The sequence below is a fragment of the Aphelocoma coerulescens genome, chromosome 2 (genome assembly GCF_041296385.1).
Source record: "Aphelocoma coerulescens isolate FSJ_1873_10779 chromosome 2, UR_Acoe_1.0, whole genome shotgun sequence".
Taxonomy (NCBI): Eukaryota; Metazoa; Chordata; class Aves; order Passeriformes; family Corvidae; genus Aphelocoma; species Aphelocoma coerulescens.
In genome coordinates this window covers 37,470,283-37,489,452 of record NC_091015.1, presented here as the reverse complement: position 1 = coordinate 37,489,452, position 19,170 = coordinate 37,470,283, and the positions used below count along the sequence as shown (strand labels likewise).

Here is a 19,170-nt window from a genome sequence, read left to right as displayed (position 1 = left end):
AAACTGGTCTTCTAGGCAACCTCTGTAATCAATAAAAGATAAATACCACAGGAGGCAATTAATCACATTTTAAGATTATGTTGTAACTGGAAGGATTAATTGCTGCCTGGGCCACCTGTCTCTTTGTGATGATTAAAGGGAGTGCCTGAGATGACAGTCTCAGATGAGGTACCTGGCTCTCAGATGGCTAAAATTAGATGAAAAGTAGCATACCTGTTGTTCCAGGAGTGGTGTTGGTAATGCATTGCTTTCAGAGGGTCTGTCCTACAGAGGTAGAAACTGCATAAAATTGGGATGGGAAGGCACCCACAGTTTGATTTCCCCCCCCACCCCCCCGAACTGACTTTTGTGATGATACCAACAGTTATATTTGATTTTCACTAGTGACCAGCAATGTTGTGATGTCCTAGAAATCAACCCCTTACTATTTTGTTAGAATAGTTAATACTTGCATAACTCTTACGTGAACTTCTCAGCGAACTGCAGAATCCATTTGATTTTTGGCATGAGGAGTTAGAAGCTTCAGAGCATTTCTGACAAGGCTACACAGTGCTGTATAACAACATAATTGGGTACAAATCCAGTTACAGCAATTTGCTTTTAAAATCATAAGGAACTAACTTTACTGATAAGATATTATCTACTATTTCAGTGGGTGTTACTAAATCAGGAACATCTCCATACAGTGTGTCCAGGTACATTTGATCATAAACAGCTGATAATTTTTTGGTGAATGCTGCACATAAGCATTTGGAATTAAAGGAAAAATAATTTGGACATACATATAAAACTGTTTATAGACGAATACTGAATGGAACTGCATATGAGAAAATATTTATTAGTTACAAGTATTCCCATGGGAAAACTGGTATTTATTCTGGTATTTAATATTTTTTATTTTATTCTGGTATATTTGGTATTTATTCTGGTATTTGATCTTTTAACAGTGTTGTAACTTGCCACTGAACCAACACATTTGGAACAGTTCATACCATCAAAAACTTCTTCCACATAGACTGATGCCATCTTGGCACTCTCCAGACACTGTGAACTGAAGTTAAAAACCTTTATGGAGTTTATAACAGCGGGGTCAAAAGGAATATTCTTCTGATATACAAGGAGGACCCTTACTGCCAGTATGACGAGCCAGGAGAAGTGGGTTAACCTTAGCCCTGGAGAGTTCTCTCAGCTTCAGAAATATGCAGAATGTAAGTAATATTTAATATATTTCATTTTATGGCTAAATCAAGAGTATTTTGAATGCAGAACATAAAATTGTTGTATTATTGATACTATTCACTGTCAGGTAAGAGGTTAAATTATGGTTTATGTTTATTTTTTTAATCCAAAATATATGTTCTTTAGAGGGAAAGAAAAAAATCAGTTGGGGTCTGGAACACTTTTTCTGAACAATTTTTTTGCGGTATGATACCATGTAGACTGACTATGGGTTGGTTAGGTAACTGAGTATTTGGAGAACAAATTTTTTAGGCTTTGCCTAATTTATCTTAATTTGCCTCAATTTGCCATAGCAATTTGTAGGCCACTACACTGGCACTTTTAGATAAAACGAAGGTTTGCCTCAGTCATGGGGGAAGCATGGAGATTCCTGAAGAAACACATCTAGGCATCCAATATTGAAAAGTTTCTAATGCTTCAAGCAATGTGAAGGAAAAGCTGTCCTGTGAAAGACCAAGAAATAAAATTATCTCTTAAGACGAAGTTCTTTAGTTACTGCTTAGGGAAAATTCCTTTCAGTTGCTTGAGACACTTAAATGGCTCAGAATTATGTACTTAAAGGGCAGATACTGAACACAGATTTTGGAGACAGTTCGTGAAGCCTGATAAGACCTGAACTGAAAAAGCTCAGTAACATTTAGGAAGTTCTCCTGTGTGATAAGTAATCTAAATTTCAGTTTCTAAAAATGGAGAAAAACTCATATGATTTATGAATGTTATTGATTTATTACAAGAGGAAACATTTGGTTATGAGGTAAAATGAAGACTGGTGATTGCTTTGGGTCTTTTTGTGCCTATGGCATCACAGTATATAGTTAATTGTATTTTGGTGTAGTCATGTAACAGAGCAATCATAAGATGATTATTAGAATGATTAATGTAATTATTATGGAATAGTACATTCCACTGGAATGTGATTTAGATTCTTAATATTTCCTTGGTTACCAAGTTAAGCCATGAATTATAACCTATATAGGGCAATGTCATTGAACAACAACAACAAAAAAATCAGGTAGAATTATTTAAATTGTGCATTCTGGAACAAGTATATCGGAGTCTCACAGTTCTCTGCAGAAATTGCTGTACAGTTTAAAGTATTCTATTCCTTAAAGTGTTTCCTCCCCATGTCACCATCTCACCTGAAAGGATAAGCTGTAGAGTTGAAGGAAATTTGCTTCATATACTGCTTTACATCCTTAGTGATGTCACTGAGAAAAGAGCTATTTTTTTTCTCATTTCATAGAGAAATATAAAACATTGCATTGTCCGGTATTTAATGAGTTAGGACTTCCGATGTAAAAGAAGGCCTTAAAAATCTGCTAGAAGTATGGGAAAAGAAAGTATCTGTGCTTTTTAGTAGTTCTTTTTTTTTGTATGTGATACATAGAAACATTAAATAAAGGGAAACAAGGTGCAATTATACAGAGCTTAAAACATCCACGTTTTATATTGATAATTCATTGCTTTCAGAGACCATTGTGAAGAAAACTTTGTATTTCATATGTTTTAATATGAATAATCTTGTTTGTTTTAAATTACATCACCAAATAAATAGTAAACATAATAGACCAGTTTAAAAAAAATCACTTTTGAAATGATTTACCACTTCCTGGGAAGATATTTTCAAATTATTTTTCTTTTTTTTTTTTCAATACCAGAATCTGAAGATGTCTAACAGAGATAGAAAGTTAGGTGGTTTTTTTTTGTTTTTCACATGCATTCTTATAATTTAAGCCTCAGTGCAGCCATTTGCCAAAATATTTGCCTTCCTTGTGGGGGAAAAAAGGCACTTAAGATACTCTTTTAATTTTGGCTTCCCTTTGCTCCTCCAGCATTTCCTGCACACACAATAGTTCAGAGCCGTTGTTTTAGTAGAACTGTTGATGTCAGGGAAATTGTTCTAATATGTTTGTGTTCAGGTTTGTGTGTGTACATTAAAGAAAGATATGTTGTCTTTCTAGCTTCCTCTGCTCCTCTGTAATGAAATCTTTTTGGAAATGTGAAATGCGGCACATTTTTGTATAAATAGTTCAATTTCTGAGGCAATTAGAAAAAAAATTGTTAATATTATATAAATTTTTGTGTATAATACCAAGGGAATAAATCCCAGGTATGGACATTGAATTTTTGGGCTGTCCAATTTAATTTAACTAAATGACTGAATAACAGTATCTTTAGTGTGTGATCTAAGACTTTAAATGCAATTTAAAAAAAAAATGGAATCAATATTTTTGAATTGGATGTATTTTTTATGTAACATGGCAAGATACAAAAGGTTGTGGTAGTAGATATCTTTACTCATTACTAAATAATAATTAGGTTGTATGGAATTTTGTGAAGCTTGAATATATAATTGCTTTGCTATTTGTTGAACTTGGAAACAATGAACTGAAAATCCCCAAATTTCATTTTGTGACTTTGTAGAGTTTGATTCACTTAAAAAAATAAAAATAATAATAATTAAAAAAACCCAAACAAACAAAAAAAACCCCTAAACAACAAAAGTTCTCAAACAATTAAAAAAAAAATGCACTGCTCATTTTTCTCCAGCATGGAACTTGAAGTACCAGGGTTCTCCTGCAGGATGGATGGCTGATCCGGGTATCAGAAGGTGACACTGTGGGGAGGTTTGACGTTTTGGCAGTTGTCTGCTAACAAGTGGTGGTGATGAGCACCCAGCTGTGCCTCATGCTAAGGAGTGGGTTTCACTGCAGCTCTTTGGAATAAGTAGGGAGTTCATACAGAGGTGATTTGTTTTGCATTCACCTTCTGATATGCAGGCTTGTAATTTGCTTTGCCTTTCAGTTTGGTGTAGAGATTTTTCTTCATCTTACCCAAATAGCAACGTTATTTTGACTGTATTTATAAATCCTATTTTAGTTCGCATCCACCTTTAGTACTAGAATAAAGGGTATAATCTACCAAAAACTTACCTGCCTTGGATCATACTCTTAGTGGCTGATAGTCACTTCTGCCTAATGAGATCACTGGAAATCAAAATTACTTTTATACAGCTGTGATGGGTTGATTTTGGCAGGATGCCAGTTGCTCACCAAACAGTTCTATTACTCCTGACTCTCTTCCCATGTTCTGGGGTGGGGTACATTCCACGGGAGACAGTCCTCCACAAACTTCTCCAGTGTGGGCCTTTACCCTGGGCTGCAGTTCTTCAGGGATACAAAACAGGCACCTTTAGCTGGTGCATGGGAAGAGGGGGTGTGCTGAGCTGCCTTGTGCTATAACCAGTAGGAAGTTCTTAAGGACAGAGTGGATTTCGATTTCTGCTTTTCTTTGGAGCCTAAGTAAATTCGGTTAAGAAAGTTTGCTCTTCCATTTTAGGCACTTCATGTGTCTATTCATGCAGAACATGTTCTCTTTAAAATGCATTTGCTGGTGTTTTGCATATTGACTTTGTGATTAGAAAAAACTCCTTGCACAGTTCCCTGCTGACACTGAATCTCCTCAGCCTAACCTGGCTACAGAGTGAGGTAGTGTTTTACTTACGTGGCAGCCTCTGCTCTGGGCACGAGCACACACCACTGCACGAGGCTGAAAGCCTTAGTTGGGATCCAGCATAGGAAGGGGTGCTAACCCAGACTATTCTGCTGCGTAGCAGACAGGGCACAGAGTGAGGGATTTGGGTTTGAGCCTTTTGAGGTTGAAGCTCAGTTTGAAGCCATATCCTTGATCTTTCCCCTATCTGGAAAGCAGTACTATCGCACCTCTACCTGTTTTATGAAGATTTGCTGCCGGACTTTGCTGAAATCGGTCACACCTGCAAGTGTTACAGTTTCCAAGAGGAACAGCTTCAAAGAGACAAATTTAGTGCCTCTTATCTTTACACTGAAATAGAACTCAGGTGGCACCTAGATGAGCTGCTTCTCTTGGCATCAATTGACTTCAGTCAGGCAAAGAAAATCTCAAACCAAATTGAGATACAGACTGCACAGATAATAAGTACTTCCAGAGTTGAGCTGATGCCTTGAGATGCCACCTAAAAACAGAGACTAGACAAGAATAAGGGAATAAAGGTAGGTATTTATTTGAAAGGCCTTCAAAGGTACACCATGGGGAGCCAGAGGCTACTCTCAAAATGGACCCCAAGATGGCCAACAGGTCACGAGATCTTCACACTTTTGTAAGTTTGCGTCATTTGCGTATCAGGGTTAATTCTCCAGTTAGAGCTTTAGTTAATGATATAATTTCCCCAAGCTTGTCTCCCCTTTAGAGGCTTTTGGTTTATACCTTTTGGGCCTAGGACAGCCTGAGTGTCCTTGGAGAGCAGGCCTGGAGAGGCTTTGTTATGTCTGCCTAGCATGAGAGAGCAGAAGTTAACAGGCTACAAGAAACTTCAGTTACACACTAGGCAGTACAGGATTTGAAAAATATGAAAGTTAAAACCTAAAGCATCAGAGTCATATGTGCATATAGAGCTCATATAAGAGTGGACATTATAGATTCAGCTGTCTTGGACTTATTGCTCTGAATTCAGCATAAATTCCCTTTTTAGTCACCGAAGTAGGTGTGTGGATCTTTCACTGTATAAACCCCTTTAAACCACTCATGTGGATTCTAGTACTCTGAGAAGGACATGTGCTTTTCCCTTTCTGACTGAAAGACACTTTGCTCTAGTTCAGTGTAGTTCTTCTTTTTATTAATCTTCTGTGAGCTTGATGATAGCCTGTCTACTCTGGCACCTACTGTTAAACAAGGTCTGCTCCTAGCTCTGTGTGCAGGTAGTGTCCTTGTAATCACTTTGAAAAATTCGTACCATGTCTTGTCTGCCTGTTTTCTTCTTCACATAGTTATAGTATGATTCAGTGCTTTATCCAACTGTACTGTTTGGTGAACCCAAACCCTGAATGTAAAATTTCTTTCTTGAATATATAAAAGCTTTTCTCAATTTCCATAAATATAACTTAATAGCAAAGGAGAATGAGTTCTCCACCATTTGTTCCTAATCACAAAATATTTCCATCTAAGCAGCACTCAGAACTTCTTAGTAAGTGAATATCGTCCTGTAAATTAATCCAAGGAATATCTGTAATTTTGTTTTAGTGAATTATTTTTGAGCTCAAGTCAAGGCAATTTCATGCTGTCAACTTAGGACCCTTCTTTGTCTGCCTGCCATATTAAATAATTTGGGGCTTCAATGAATTTTTTGGAACAGTTTAAATATTACTTACAAAATTTCTTGAGTCCAAAGAGTGTATTGCCTAATACTTGGCACTTTGCAGTTGATATGCATATGTGTGGTTTTGGAAGCATAATTATTTCCAAAGGCAGTTCCTCTATGTCCTTCTTCCCAGTCACATTAAAAATCTGCTCTCTCCTCTTGCTCTGAAGATAGAACAGTAGAACATATTTTGCATTAGATCTTTGCCTGGTTTTAAATTGCCTCAGAAGAACAGGTGAAAAGAAAAGAAAAAAACCTGGGATAACTGGTGTGATTATTATATAATAGTGATAATAATGACAGCAACAGTAATGTAGCCCACACCAAATCCTGAAGATTATAGGGAAATAAATGCACTTGAGAGAAGAATATTTTTTTCTCTAGATTTCGTGATCAATGCTGGCTGAGGGAAAGAAAGGTGAAGAGATGTAGGGATTTTTCTGTAGAAAAGTGTCATTGCATAGGGTAAGGTACATACAGGATGTTTCAGGCAGAAACAGTTTCTTCTAAACGATATGGTACCAGATATGTGTTTGTAAGTTGTATGAGCAGCAGCTGAGGGAGCTGGGGTTGTTTAGCCTGGAGGAAAGGAGGGTCAGGTGTGACCTTATCACTCTCTACAACTGCCCTAAAGGAGGCTGTAGTCAGGTGGGGATTGTCCTTTTATCCTACGAAACCAGCAACAAGACAAAAGGACACAATCTCAAGTTGCACCAGGGGAGGTTCAGGTTGGACATCAGATTTTCCTCATGGAAGGGGTTGTTAAGCATTGGAACAGACTGCCCAGGGCAGTAGTGGATTCACCACACCTGCGAGTGTTCAAGGAAGGAGTGGATGTGGCACTTAGTGCCATTGTCTGATTGACAAGGTGATCAGTCAGAGGTGGGACTTGACGATCTTGAGGTCTTTTTCAACCTAAATGATTCTGTGATTCGCTGATATGTGTCATTCTGTACTACTCGAACAGGAGCCTGAATTGCAAGGGCATTAGAGGCAAACAATATAAATAGCTTCATTGTGATTATTATCTGTATGGTAAATTGGATTAGTTTGGACAGGGTTTTTTTTTTAATCCTTTTTATTAAATGAATTTTGTATCTCCTTTTTATTAAATGAAGTTTTATGGCTGTTGTAGTCCAAATTATATGTTAAAAGGAGCTTAGAGGATTCTGCTCCAAAAGAAAGTGGGGAAATATTGAAGGGATTTGAAACAGTTAAAGCAAGACTATTTCATGAGTCAGCTAAGCATTAAAAAAGAAGGAAAAAAAAAAAAGGAAGCTCTTCCCTCAGTAGGGGGAGAAAAGGCCTCTGAGCTCTGGCAGCATGTGCACTCTGGGGAAATAGCTTGGTTTTGTGTTGTCCTTTTGAGTTTGTCAACAAAACGTGCCCTGAGGAAAAAACCTGAAAAAAACTTTTTGCAAAACTTTTGGCAGTGATTTTTTCCCAGGCTGGTGGAGGAAAACTTGGGCAGACTGTCACAGCCCGAAGATAGAAATAGATGCTGGAGTGCTACTGAAATGACTGTGAGAACAGAAACAGCATCAGCAGCTGCAGCATCTTTTGATGTAGCATCAATAGCTACTGCAAGAACTAGACAGTGAAACAATTTTATAGGGGAACAGGAAGGAGGAATTTGTGAAAAAGATCACTGAAGAAAAACGGGAAGGTCAGCAAAAGTTTTGGTTCAAAATTAAGTTGGCAGAGACTCTTGAGTGGGTTTGGCTCTGTGGTCCTAACAGAGGGAAATATTATCTTTTACAATGGGTATAAATGATGACCTGGAGTGAATTTCGTAAGTGTGGCAGCTGGTCACCAGCAGCTATGGGCCATTACACAATCCCTCAGAGGGTCTCAGACTTCTAATGCCACATGGAATTGTGCTAATTCTAATGAGGGACTGAACCTCATCAAGAACAATTTGACAAAAAGCTATTTTTGACTGTGTGGAAAATGGAGAGAGAATATCACTGGTGATTACTGAAAATAGTTTTACCCCAAGTATTGGATTTTAGGATTATGGTGTTTCTGCTGCTGTTAGTAAAGATGGAGGCAACTAGGTTCTCAAAAAGTTTTGACAGAATCTATTAGACTGGCTGAAAGGTGGAGTCTGCCATTGCTGAGAGTACAATATTCCATGCACTTGGGAGAACTTCATGGAGAAGGATAATGGGTCTAGTGAGAGATCCAGTCTTTGCATGCAAGGCCTGTTGGGGGTAGACTGGGCAGAAAAAGGGACCAGTTGATAATTTGTAGAGTCTGAATCCTTATCCTAAATCTGTGATTGGAAATTAAAAATCTAAGTAGGAGAAAATGGAGTGGAGAAAACTACTCAATGGTTTGGTGCAACACTTGCTTTAGTTCTCCTGAGAGGTGAATTATGAAATATCCTAATTGATATAACACTGTAATTTTTATATTCAGATCTGTGAATTTAAATCCTTTGTGCACATTCCTGTGTTGCATCAGTTTAGAGAAAATGGGATAGGAATGTTACATATTATTTATTTAGGCTCTAGTTAGATTTACTCTTAAAAAAACCCTGAACTCTGTCCAAAGGAAGGCTGTTACATCCAGTCTTCACTGATAAGGATTATTAGATCTGACTTTGACTTGTGTTAGACTGAAATCCAAAATAGAAGAGATACAAAGTTGTGAATTTATTTTTCATTTAACCAGTCACAGTTGAGACTTGACCTCTGAAGATCTTACCACAGATAAGGTTGTTGTGGGAGATTGAAAGCTGGGCACCAATATAATCCACAGAAATATTAGTGGATTCCTTTCCTTTCTCTAGTGAGGGTTTCTGTGCTAGGTCCTAAAGAGAAGGTAAGATAGGAATGATGAGTTGAGCATTTCTGAAGAAAAAAACCTGATAAACATTCAATAATACAGTACGATCTGGATCTCTGAGGTGGGCTTTCTAATGAGATAAAATGCTTAGTGTTTCTGCCATGATAAATGCCTACTGGTGTCTAGCAGTTGTGTTTTTAACCAAACAGAACCTGGTCAATTCTCCAGTTAGCCTGTCAATGGTAGGCAGTATCATACTGACTGTCCACAGTTGTGAGTAAGGAGGAACCTTTTTATGTCTGTCAGGTGGGATACTCATGTATGCAGAACTTTTTTCCTGCTTCCACACCCATACTGAAGAGGGGCTTGTTTAAGGTATAAACTGTTTAGGGAAAGGAAAAACTGTTTGGGGAAAGGAACGATGTAGAAGAGTTCTGAACTCTTTGGTTAAAGGGACTATGAAATTATTCAGGAGTTTCTTTATTTTATGAAAAGACAAATGCACTGAAGTACGTTTTTGTCCCTCTCAGGCTGCTATACATTCTAATTTGAAGCATTCTTTTAGAAATATTGGCTTTCATAGAACTTTGAATTGTACATAGTAATGGCACAAAGTAGTCACATTGAGTGACTTGGAGTATCTTATTACAGTATTATGTTCATGTCTTAGCTAATTACAGGGATCCTCTCCTGTCTTATGACTGCAAGAATCTTCATATGTCAGCAGCAGGGAGACATGTTGTGAGAGCAGAAAATAGTGAATTTATAATTGTTACTATCAGCTGGCAAAATTGGGACAAATCTCCTGTTTATAAATGCCCCAGAATCATAGAATTGTAAAGTCTGGAAAAGACCCCCTTCCTCAGCAGAACAGAAGATGCTCTCGGAATATCTGATTTGTTCAAGAATACCGATATAAAGGGATTATAGTCAGCAAAATGCAAAACTACTGTTGCTACTCTGTGCTGTTGACTGGAGACTGCTAACAAGAGATCATATAACATGAAGAGACTTAGTCAATTTAGTAAAAGCAGAGAAGGCAGTAGGTTGTTAGAGAAAACCTGTAATTCAAAATTTTTGAAGATGTTGACAAATTGGTCCAGAGTTGGATCAGCTCAATGAAGCACCAGATGTTTTTAGCATCAATATCTTTTTTAAAGAGCTGCCTCTGCTTCCTGAATAATTGATTGGTAGGGTCAAAATTATGATGCCTCTGAAAATTGTATCTTTCATTTAGGGGTAACGAAAGTATTAGGAAGCAAATGGTCTCAGTTGTGCTAGTGCTAACACACTTTATTTGTCCATTTTAGGAAAGCTAGTGGAGGTGTCAAAGTTTTGTACCTATTTAGATCATATATGGAAGAAATGTTAAAGGAATTGGAGAAGGAAGAAAATTGATTCAGCCTGCTCGATAGTACCAAGTTGCATTGATCCCAGAATCCAGAGAGAAAATTCTGTTAGAGAAGGCTGTTATTATTACAAACCCATCATTTGTGCATAAAGAGGCACTGGAAATGCTTTCTGTGTGATGAATAGGACAGCATCTGTGTGATGAATTAGAAGCATTTGGTGGTCTCACTACAAGATGATAATTTACCTGCAACCTTCTTGCACATTGGCTTCATCTGGGAGAGGGGGGAAGAGAAAGCAACCACAACACCTGGAGAAGACTGTAAGGTTTGCTCAGTCTTGCTGAGCAATGAAACTTAGTAGTTCAATACACAGTAGTTCAGTACAGATGTTGAATTTGTTGTGCTGAGACTGGACAATGTTAGGCCCTTATTTTCAGGATAATCATATCATATTCTAGATTATGCTACTAAGTTTCCAGTGTTCCTGTTGAGGGCAGAGTGGCTGTTTCAGTACCTGGGGAAGATAAGGTTAGTCAGAACTGTAGCATTGCCAGTAGTATCAGGGCTTGAGTTAACTCTTAGACATGCAGATAATGGTTCTTAAATAATATAGTTGTAGTAGAAGGGAATGATGAGAAATTCTTTAGGGTAAAAGTTAATGACTTTGCATTTCCATTTTCAAGCATATCGTTGCAAGAAGCAAAGGTAAGGAGTTCTTACAAAGTCCAAAATAGAAACACTTGTTCACAGAATCACAGAATGGGTAAGTGAGGCTGAACAGGACCACCTCCCTCAGTCTTTCCTTGTAAGAGGTGTTCTCAGGTTTCTGTGGCTGAAGTCTTCATGATTTGTGGTAGCTAGTAGTTGGTCTTTGAATTCTGAAAGGCAAATGGTGTCATCTCACCTTGATCTTTGTTTCCTTGATAAAAAGTAGTGATTTCTTTCTAGAATTGAAGCTGCATATATACATGGTGCCAGTCATTAACACCCGGTGTTGCAGCATCAGCTGTTACTGATGCTGAACATACATTGTGTCTATTACAAATCTGACATATGGTCATCAGATTACTGAATGTGTATTTATACACTCTAAATATGTAAACATTGATTGAACCTTTGTTATATTTCCTGTGTTTTTTTGTATCTTTCATATTTCTTTTCCTTTATTGTTTGGTTGTTTCTATGGACATTTGCATGTAAACAGTAAGAAGCTTTTGTTTCTTAAGTGTTCATCTGTTCCTGTTGCTTATTCTTATTATAAGGATTTGGGGGATAATTCAATTGGTTGCTGTGGAAATGAGCCTGATGTCACAAACAGAGAATTACAGTTCACCAAGCCTTTAAGAAACAAAATGAGGGGAGAATGGGCTAATTGGAGAGCCATGTGACTAGCAGAATCTCAGCTCTTATTAAAAGCATGTATTTTTAGTCCCTGTGTTTCTATAGAAGAGCTGGAAAGTGTAATTCAAATGGTGACAATCCATGACTCATCAGACAAACTGAAAAAAAAAACGTGGCTCTGAGAGAAAGGATGATCCTGCTTTGCCTTTATGGGATTCACACTCAATAAACCAGTAGCCCATGGTAGGTCCCTTCAGCCCATCAAAGCTTCATATGCTTGAAGAGAGAAGGGGAAAGCTGCTTGTCCAACTTGTCCACTGAAAAAATATACTCTATTAGCTTTACCACTTAGGCTGTTCTGCTTCTCCTGGGTTTCTGAAGAGAAGAGGGCCGAAGTTGCCTTCCTTGTTCCTCTTGAGAACAGAAAATAGGTTGGTCTTGATGGCTCAAGTTGAGAATCAGGGGTTTCTGTTAGAAAAAGAGTGGACTTAGGGCTGTCTGATAGTGTCAGGCAGCTTCCCTCCATCTGCCATTAATTGGGGTGAAGGGCCCTGGACTGCCTTCCACTCTTTTGTTTTCTGCCAGTTAAAAGAAGCAAAAATTTACAATGTGCTCATAATCACATATGTTTTCATTATGTTTTTAGGCACTAAAAATACATTGCTTTTTGTGTGGCTCTGGAAGATTTTTAGTGGATGCTATGCAGTGTCACTGCATAGTTTTGTTGGCTGCACTGCAAAATTGAATGGCTTTTTGAGGACATTACAGATTGCTAAATTTGTCTTTAGAACTGTCCAGATTTTGTGTGGGTCATAATTTTACTAAAACCAGTACAGAATATGGACAAAAGAATTTGTGATTAAATTCCAATGTAATATGTTTTTATGTTAATTCTGAAAATAGAAATGCTTGATTTTATTTTAAAAAGTTTCAAATAATTTTTGTTATTGCAGGTGACCCTGCCTTGGAACAGGGGTTGCACTAGATGATCTAGAGAGATCCCTTCCCACCCTAACAGTTCTGTGATTCTGATATTGAGACGCTTGAATTAATTGTAGCAATAAAGAGTGATAAAGAGTTTATTTTGAAGAATGTATTTCCTAGAATTAAGTGGCCTAGTAATAGATTTTTTTCATTCATGAAGGCAGACTGAAGAGCTTTAAAATGCTTTGTTAACTGTTGTTTCTTTGTTGTTGGTTCTGGTTTTGTTTGTTGTTTGTGTTTGCTTTTTTTTGGTTGGTTTTTGGTAGTTTTTTGGTTTTTTTAAAGTACAGTGCTGTTTCTACTTTTAGTGTGTTTTTTGTTTGAAATTCACTAGAGAGATAGGGCAGACTCTAGTATCCTTACCTACCTGTATCAAAATAAACACTTTGGCAATCCTGGTAATGGCTTTGAAAGAAAGCATAGGCTTTATATTAAGAGCCTAGAGATAGTAGTAGTTGAAATGAGTGGAAAGAAAAGTGAAAATTTTATAGATGTTTATGAGAGGAGGATGGGAAGTTGGTTTATGTACTAAGTATATGACTGAATTTTTTGTTGAATAGTGGCACTTCAGTACTGGATAGGCTTTAAGAGTTGGAGAAATTGCTGAAATTACACTGGAGATGGTGAAAGCACATTGAAAAGATGTGAAGAAAATGAGTGAGTGACAAGAGTTCCTGGGATAAAAATATAAAAGTCCTGAAAGGGAAAAATTATTAAAAAATGGAAAAAAGAAGACGTGGGAAAACAAAGCAAAACAAATGGCTTCAAGTAAAGTTGGAGTCTATCAAGTTATGGTAGACCAAAATTCAAGTATCTGTGCTATTTTTACAACCCATGGGTGGTGCCATGAATGATGTAAGAAAACAGAGAAGAAATGTTAGAAATAGCTTATTAGGACAAAATCAAAGTTGGCTTTTAGAGAAACAGAACAGCAGACAGGAGCCAAAATAGAACTCAGTGCCTAAAACTGAATGTTTGGAAATTTTGATTTGACATTTGGTGTTTGGTTATGAAAATAAATAGTAATAATGAAAAAACATAATTGTGAAGTTGAGAGAAATGACCTGAAGCAGAGGGAAAAGAATTCTTATAGAACCTTGGTGGCTAGCCAGAGTTTATCTTGTAAAAATTATTTAAATTATTTTATGTTAACTATTTTGTCTTCTGTAGAGGGCCCTCTAGTAGTTTTTGGCTATAAATTCTTTATTGTTAGAATCTGTGAAGTTGTACACAAGCACTATTACTTTTGAATTGAAAGCTTGACTACTTATTTAGCTAATTTTGGGTGAGTGTGAATCCAAGCAAGTACTCGAACTGGAATTTGAAAAAAAGCCACTTACAGGCCCTTTGGAGGTGCTCTTATTCAGGAATAAATTAGAAATGGCTGTTCGTTCAGATTTGTTTTAGTAGATAAGAAGTTAGTTAATTAGGAACTCTCTAATACTTAGAGGTGCAATGACCCATTTCATATTCCCTTAAGTATAGAACCATATTTTTATATTTTATGTGAAACACAATGAACATTGTCACATTGCTTGTCAAGTCCAGGCTCACTGTTTTATCGATGGTCTAAAATGAAACACCTTCAGAGAAGACCACACTGTTAAAGATATATGACATTATGATTTAAATTTAAATGATCTTTACTTTAAGTTCTGGGAGTTTAAGGGATTCACAGAAAGAATGTCAATTAAGTTGTCCCAAGTGGTACAAAAGCACATTCTGAAGTATTTCCCAGTGTACGTGCTTAAATCACAGCATGCACTGAAGTTGCCAGAGTAGCTATCCCTTCTAATAGCAATCTAGAGATGTAATGACTGACGAAGTATGAGGACTACTAAACTGCTCTTCAAACTTCAAACTCTTCAAGGCGAGCTCTACTCTTGAGATAAGTACTTTGCAGCTCTGTGTAGATATTGGAGCTTAAAGTTATCCAGTCTCATATTTTTAGAAATAACCTGAGTAAGTTTACATTGAACTCAGGGTTTTTCTACCAGTAACACATTTCAGAAGAACTTGATTTTCTTTTTTTTGTTCCCCATTTTTTTTCATCCCTATTTTGTTATCTGTCCACACAGCCTGTGTAGCATCTTTGGCTAACAACACCCTCTCAAAACCCCCAAACAAAACAAAGGAAAAATACCCAAACAAATCCAGTCATCTCTGCAGCTTAGCATCCTGTCCCTGGGAGGCATGCATCTCAAAAGTTTTGTGAGTGTTCCAGGCATAAATATGTCAGTCTTTATTCAGGGTCTGTTTGGACATAAAAACCAAATCTAAATCTTGTGTAGTTATGCAGAGCAAGTTACAATCACATCTCCATTTAGTTATTTTAGTGGAAACTAACAATAAATATGATCTCTGCACTACAGAAAGTCTTTGGCTTTAAACCGAGTCAGACCTCATTAAGTGTTGTGTTGTATCTAGTGAATAAAAAAGCTGCATAAACTGCTCTAAATAACTTGGGTTAATGAATAAGGAATATATCATGTCACTGCACTTTGTTATGTTAAATTTGCTGGTTTTACTTCAGGTTTTATCCTGGAAGTTGTTATTTAAGGTAAGAAATTACATCATTTTCTTGGATAGGAATGCCCACCTGTATGTACAGCAAGTTGTTCTGTCCCATGCAGAATTTGTCATGTCCTGTTTTTCCCCCCCAGGAGTTATGACACCCAGGCATATTTCATATGGGTTTACTCTTCATGCTGCCAGTGATAGAAAAGTTGTGTTCTCTTGCTACTGTCTGCTACACATATAGTGCCAAAGAGTACTATGTGTAGTGTTCAGAGGCGGTGATTGAGGCAGACTGTTAGGGCTTTTAATTGTGATTAGTGCTGTGTATAGCAGCAGATGAGTTTTTGTAAGTTCTTCTCTTATTCAAACCACTAATATATGACTATGAACTCATCTCTAGTAACATTCTAGTATTTTTATACCAAGCTTCTTACAGAATTCATACAACTATCTTTTAGAAGTAAAGAATGGTAATAATAATAATAAAAAACCGTACACCACAGCTGTCAAATAGATTTAGTTTGAAAGAATTGATCACCTGCTTTGTTTTAAAGATTGTGAAGCATCTCTGGGGATTTGATTTCTGCGTTGTTTTACTAAATGTTTATGTTTAACTGTTCAGTCTTTTCCAGAAGCACTCTCTCAATGCCCTATTCTGTTTTATGAAGTGGATTCTATTTCATTTTCTTTCTCCTTTTGTGAAAGGGATGAAACTGTTTCCCATTTCTTCCATTTGTTTCATTTTTTCACAATTAGTGCTTTATAATGACTAAACAGGTGGGAGAAATAGGAAACAGTTTCATCCCTTTCACAAAAGGAGAATAAAGTCTATTATTGTAACAGATTTTTTATTATTTTCACTATGTTTTTTTTTGTATTCAGTTTTTGGTGTTAATAATTACATAGAATATCAGTCTTGTCCTAATCTTTTGTGAAACAACACCTACCAGGAGAGATTTCCACTTTTATTGATAGACTTTCAGTTTAGTGTAAATAGTAGTCTTCCATGTAATTCAGAAAAAAATATTTTCTTTGCATGCATATTTTGGAGTTGTGTTTTGTTTTCTCCCCCATTTTACATATTTAATCTCAGATAAAAGTCTAGTAACTTATGCTGCATAACTTCAGTGACTGATGAGCTGTGTAAAAGTTGTTAGAATTTGGCCAGCCCTTGCCAAATGACCATGAGTAGAAGCTTTGGAGCTTGGTATGAGAGCTGAGATTTTTCAAACTGCTTTTTTGGTTGGCATTCAGTTGCATTTTGAAATTTTATGCATTAATGCTGTTGAATTCTAATAGTCATTTGAGGGAAATGTAGAATGTTCTACTATATTTTCCACTTGCAAGTCTGGAAATTCAGATGGCATCTTAAAACTTCTAGGCAATTTCTAGGAGCCTGCTTTTTGAATTTTGAAAAAACTGAAAAAATCAAATTTAAATCTTCCTGACCACAAAAATTACATTTTGTTTTAAAAATGTTAATTTGTGCAGATTATGCATTGCTGTTTTCTATGAAATCAATCAATTATCAGCATTTCTTATGAAAAGACCTTTTCAATTCTTCAGGCTTTTCCTATTTTTAAACATAGTCAGAACATAATAGATTTTTAAAATGACATTAAACCTTTGCCTTAAAAGATGATGCAGATCAAATATAAACATGGAGAGAGTGAACAAGGAGGCAGATAAAGTATTTTTTAAAGTTATTTTGATTAAATATTAAACATTATACATTATACGTTATTTTGTAAGTACATAGCCAAGTACATCAGAAATAAAGGATAAGTAGTTAGGAGGCACTGGTGAAAAATGTGGCAATTAACATCAGAGAAATTTTGGATAAAATCAAGTAAAAATAAAGAGGAAAGAAAGCTTAATGGCAAGTAAGGTAGTATGCATGAAATGATCAAGGGTTTATATGAGGGTTGAAATAAAGAGAGAAGCTACAGAACCAGGAAGAAAGTGAAAATAAAGAAGTATACAGTATTTCTCTAGTGGAGGAATTCCACTGCTTTTTCAGAAAGGTTGGGATGTGATGATTAAATATCAAAAATGTTTTTGTTTTTCAGTATTCAGTTTATCTACTGAATGGCATGCAGGCTTTTAAACAACTTGAATTTTAGCTGTTCCCTTTAAAATTGGACAGAAGTAATTTCCTGATCTTTGTAAAGTGCTCAATACCTTCACAGGACACACAGCAAGCGGAATGAGAAGGCTTCATTCGGATTTTCCAGCTTTTATAGGGCTGCAGTTAACTCCATATGATGCACATTGTTGTCTTAGTGACTGAAGTTTCCAAGGAATGACTTGAATTCTGATAGCAGGAACATGGTGTATTTTCTGTGTGCAGCATAAGTGCAGCACATGCAGCTATGTTGCTTTGCTGAGCTTTTGGGAAGCCCTGGTGGCCTGCAGGCTGTCCTCCTCCTTGCTCACCCTTTCAGCAGCAGTCAGCAGCTGATCTCCTGCCCTCTACACATGGGTGTCCCCATTCCCACCCTCTTTCCTCACGGGGTTCACGTCCTTCCTTCTTCATCCTCTTGAAGCAGTGCCATGTCCAGTGCCACACAAGCAGCTCTCAGCTTCTGCTTAAGGCCATCCTTATAATGCTATTTGGCAAGGGAATGAATGCTCGTGGGTGGAACTGAGAAACTGTGTAGAGCTAGAAGGGGCTCTGTGTGTGTACCTGTGTTGTGGACACTGACTTGGGCCATCTGACAAGAATAAAATCCTGTTACGTTTGGGAATTTCCCAGAGAAGCAACGTGCTTTGTGCTGTACTTTGCAGTGTATTGTAAAGATTCCTAAGCTAGAAATGAGCAGTAAAGTGGTGCAGCAGCACAGCTGGAGTCTATTTTCAGTTTATTTCAGGAGCTCTAGAATTCCTCTACTGCCTGATTCAAGCTAATGAATACATTTTTACATAATAGTGCCATTTGTAGGCACATAGAACAACACATTTTTTGAAACAAAACACTGCGGTGTTCCTCTTGAAATATTTTGCTGCTTACAAAATTGAATATCTCAATATTTTCTTTGGGGGAGAAAAAAAGAAAGTTAAATGTAATTGTCAGAGAATATGTCCTGGGCTGCATCAAAAGAATGGCCAACAGGTCAAGAGAGGTGATTTTGCTCCTGTGCTTCGGTGTTGTGGGATTCCATCTGAAATGCTGCGTGCAGGTCCAGGGTCCCCAGGTCAGGGAGGACATTGACCTGCTGGAAAGAGTCCAAAGGAGGGCCACCAAGTTGTTTAGAGGGATGGAGCACCTCTCTGCTGAGGAAAGGTTGAGGGAATTGAGTTTGTTCAGCCTGGAAAAGAAGGTTTTGGGGTGACCTAATCACAGCATTCCAGTACCTGAAGGGAGCCTACAGGAAAGATGAAGAGAGACCTTTTGCAAGACTGTGTAGTGACAGGACAAGGGGAGATGGCATCAAACTGAAAGAGAGTAGGTTTGGATTAGATATTAATGAATTTCTTTTCTATGGGGGTGGTGAGGCACTGGAACAGTTGGCCCAGAGAAGCTGTGGGGGCCCTATCCCTGAAAGTGTTTAAGATCAGGTTGGATTGAGCTCTGAGCAGCCTGATCTAGTTAAAGGTGTCCCTTACCACCAGGAAGGTAACTAGAGGATCTTTAAGGTCCCTTCCAAAACAGGCCATTCTCAGATTCTATGACTGTTAATATCACGCTTATTGGAATATGTTATCTACTGAAGCACTTGTTCTTCTCTTCAACAAAGGAAATTTCTACAAAAAATTATAATTTTGATGGGA

The 19,170-nt window shown here is 37.2% G+C and overlaps 1 protein-coding gene across 8 annotated transcripts in view; it reads left to right on the top strand.

Moving 5' to 3' along the window:
* LOC138106446 (diacylglycerol kinase beta) overlaps positions 1 to 19,170 on the top strand; it is a 425,706-nt gene that overhangs the window by 121,490 nt on the left and 285,046 nt on the right. For 7 of the 8 annotated variants that reach the window (XM_069007051.1, XM_069007050.1, XM_069007054.1 and 4 more), the window contains one exon: positions 948 to 1,208. In XM_069007051.1, coding sequence (XP_068863152.1) covers positions 1,139 to 1,208 — 70 coding nt within the window. In that variant the 5' untranslated portion in view covers positions 948 to 1,138. Of the gene's footprint in view, positions 1 to 947; positions 1,209 to 5,172; positions 5,271 to 19,170 lie in introns of those variants that run through there. The other variant, XM_069007059.1, reaches the window with a different exon arrangement.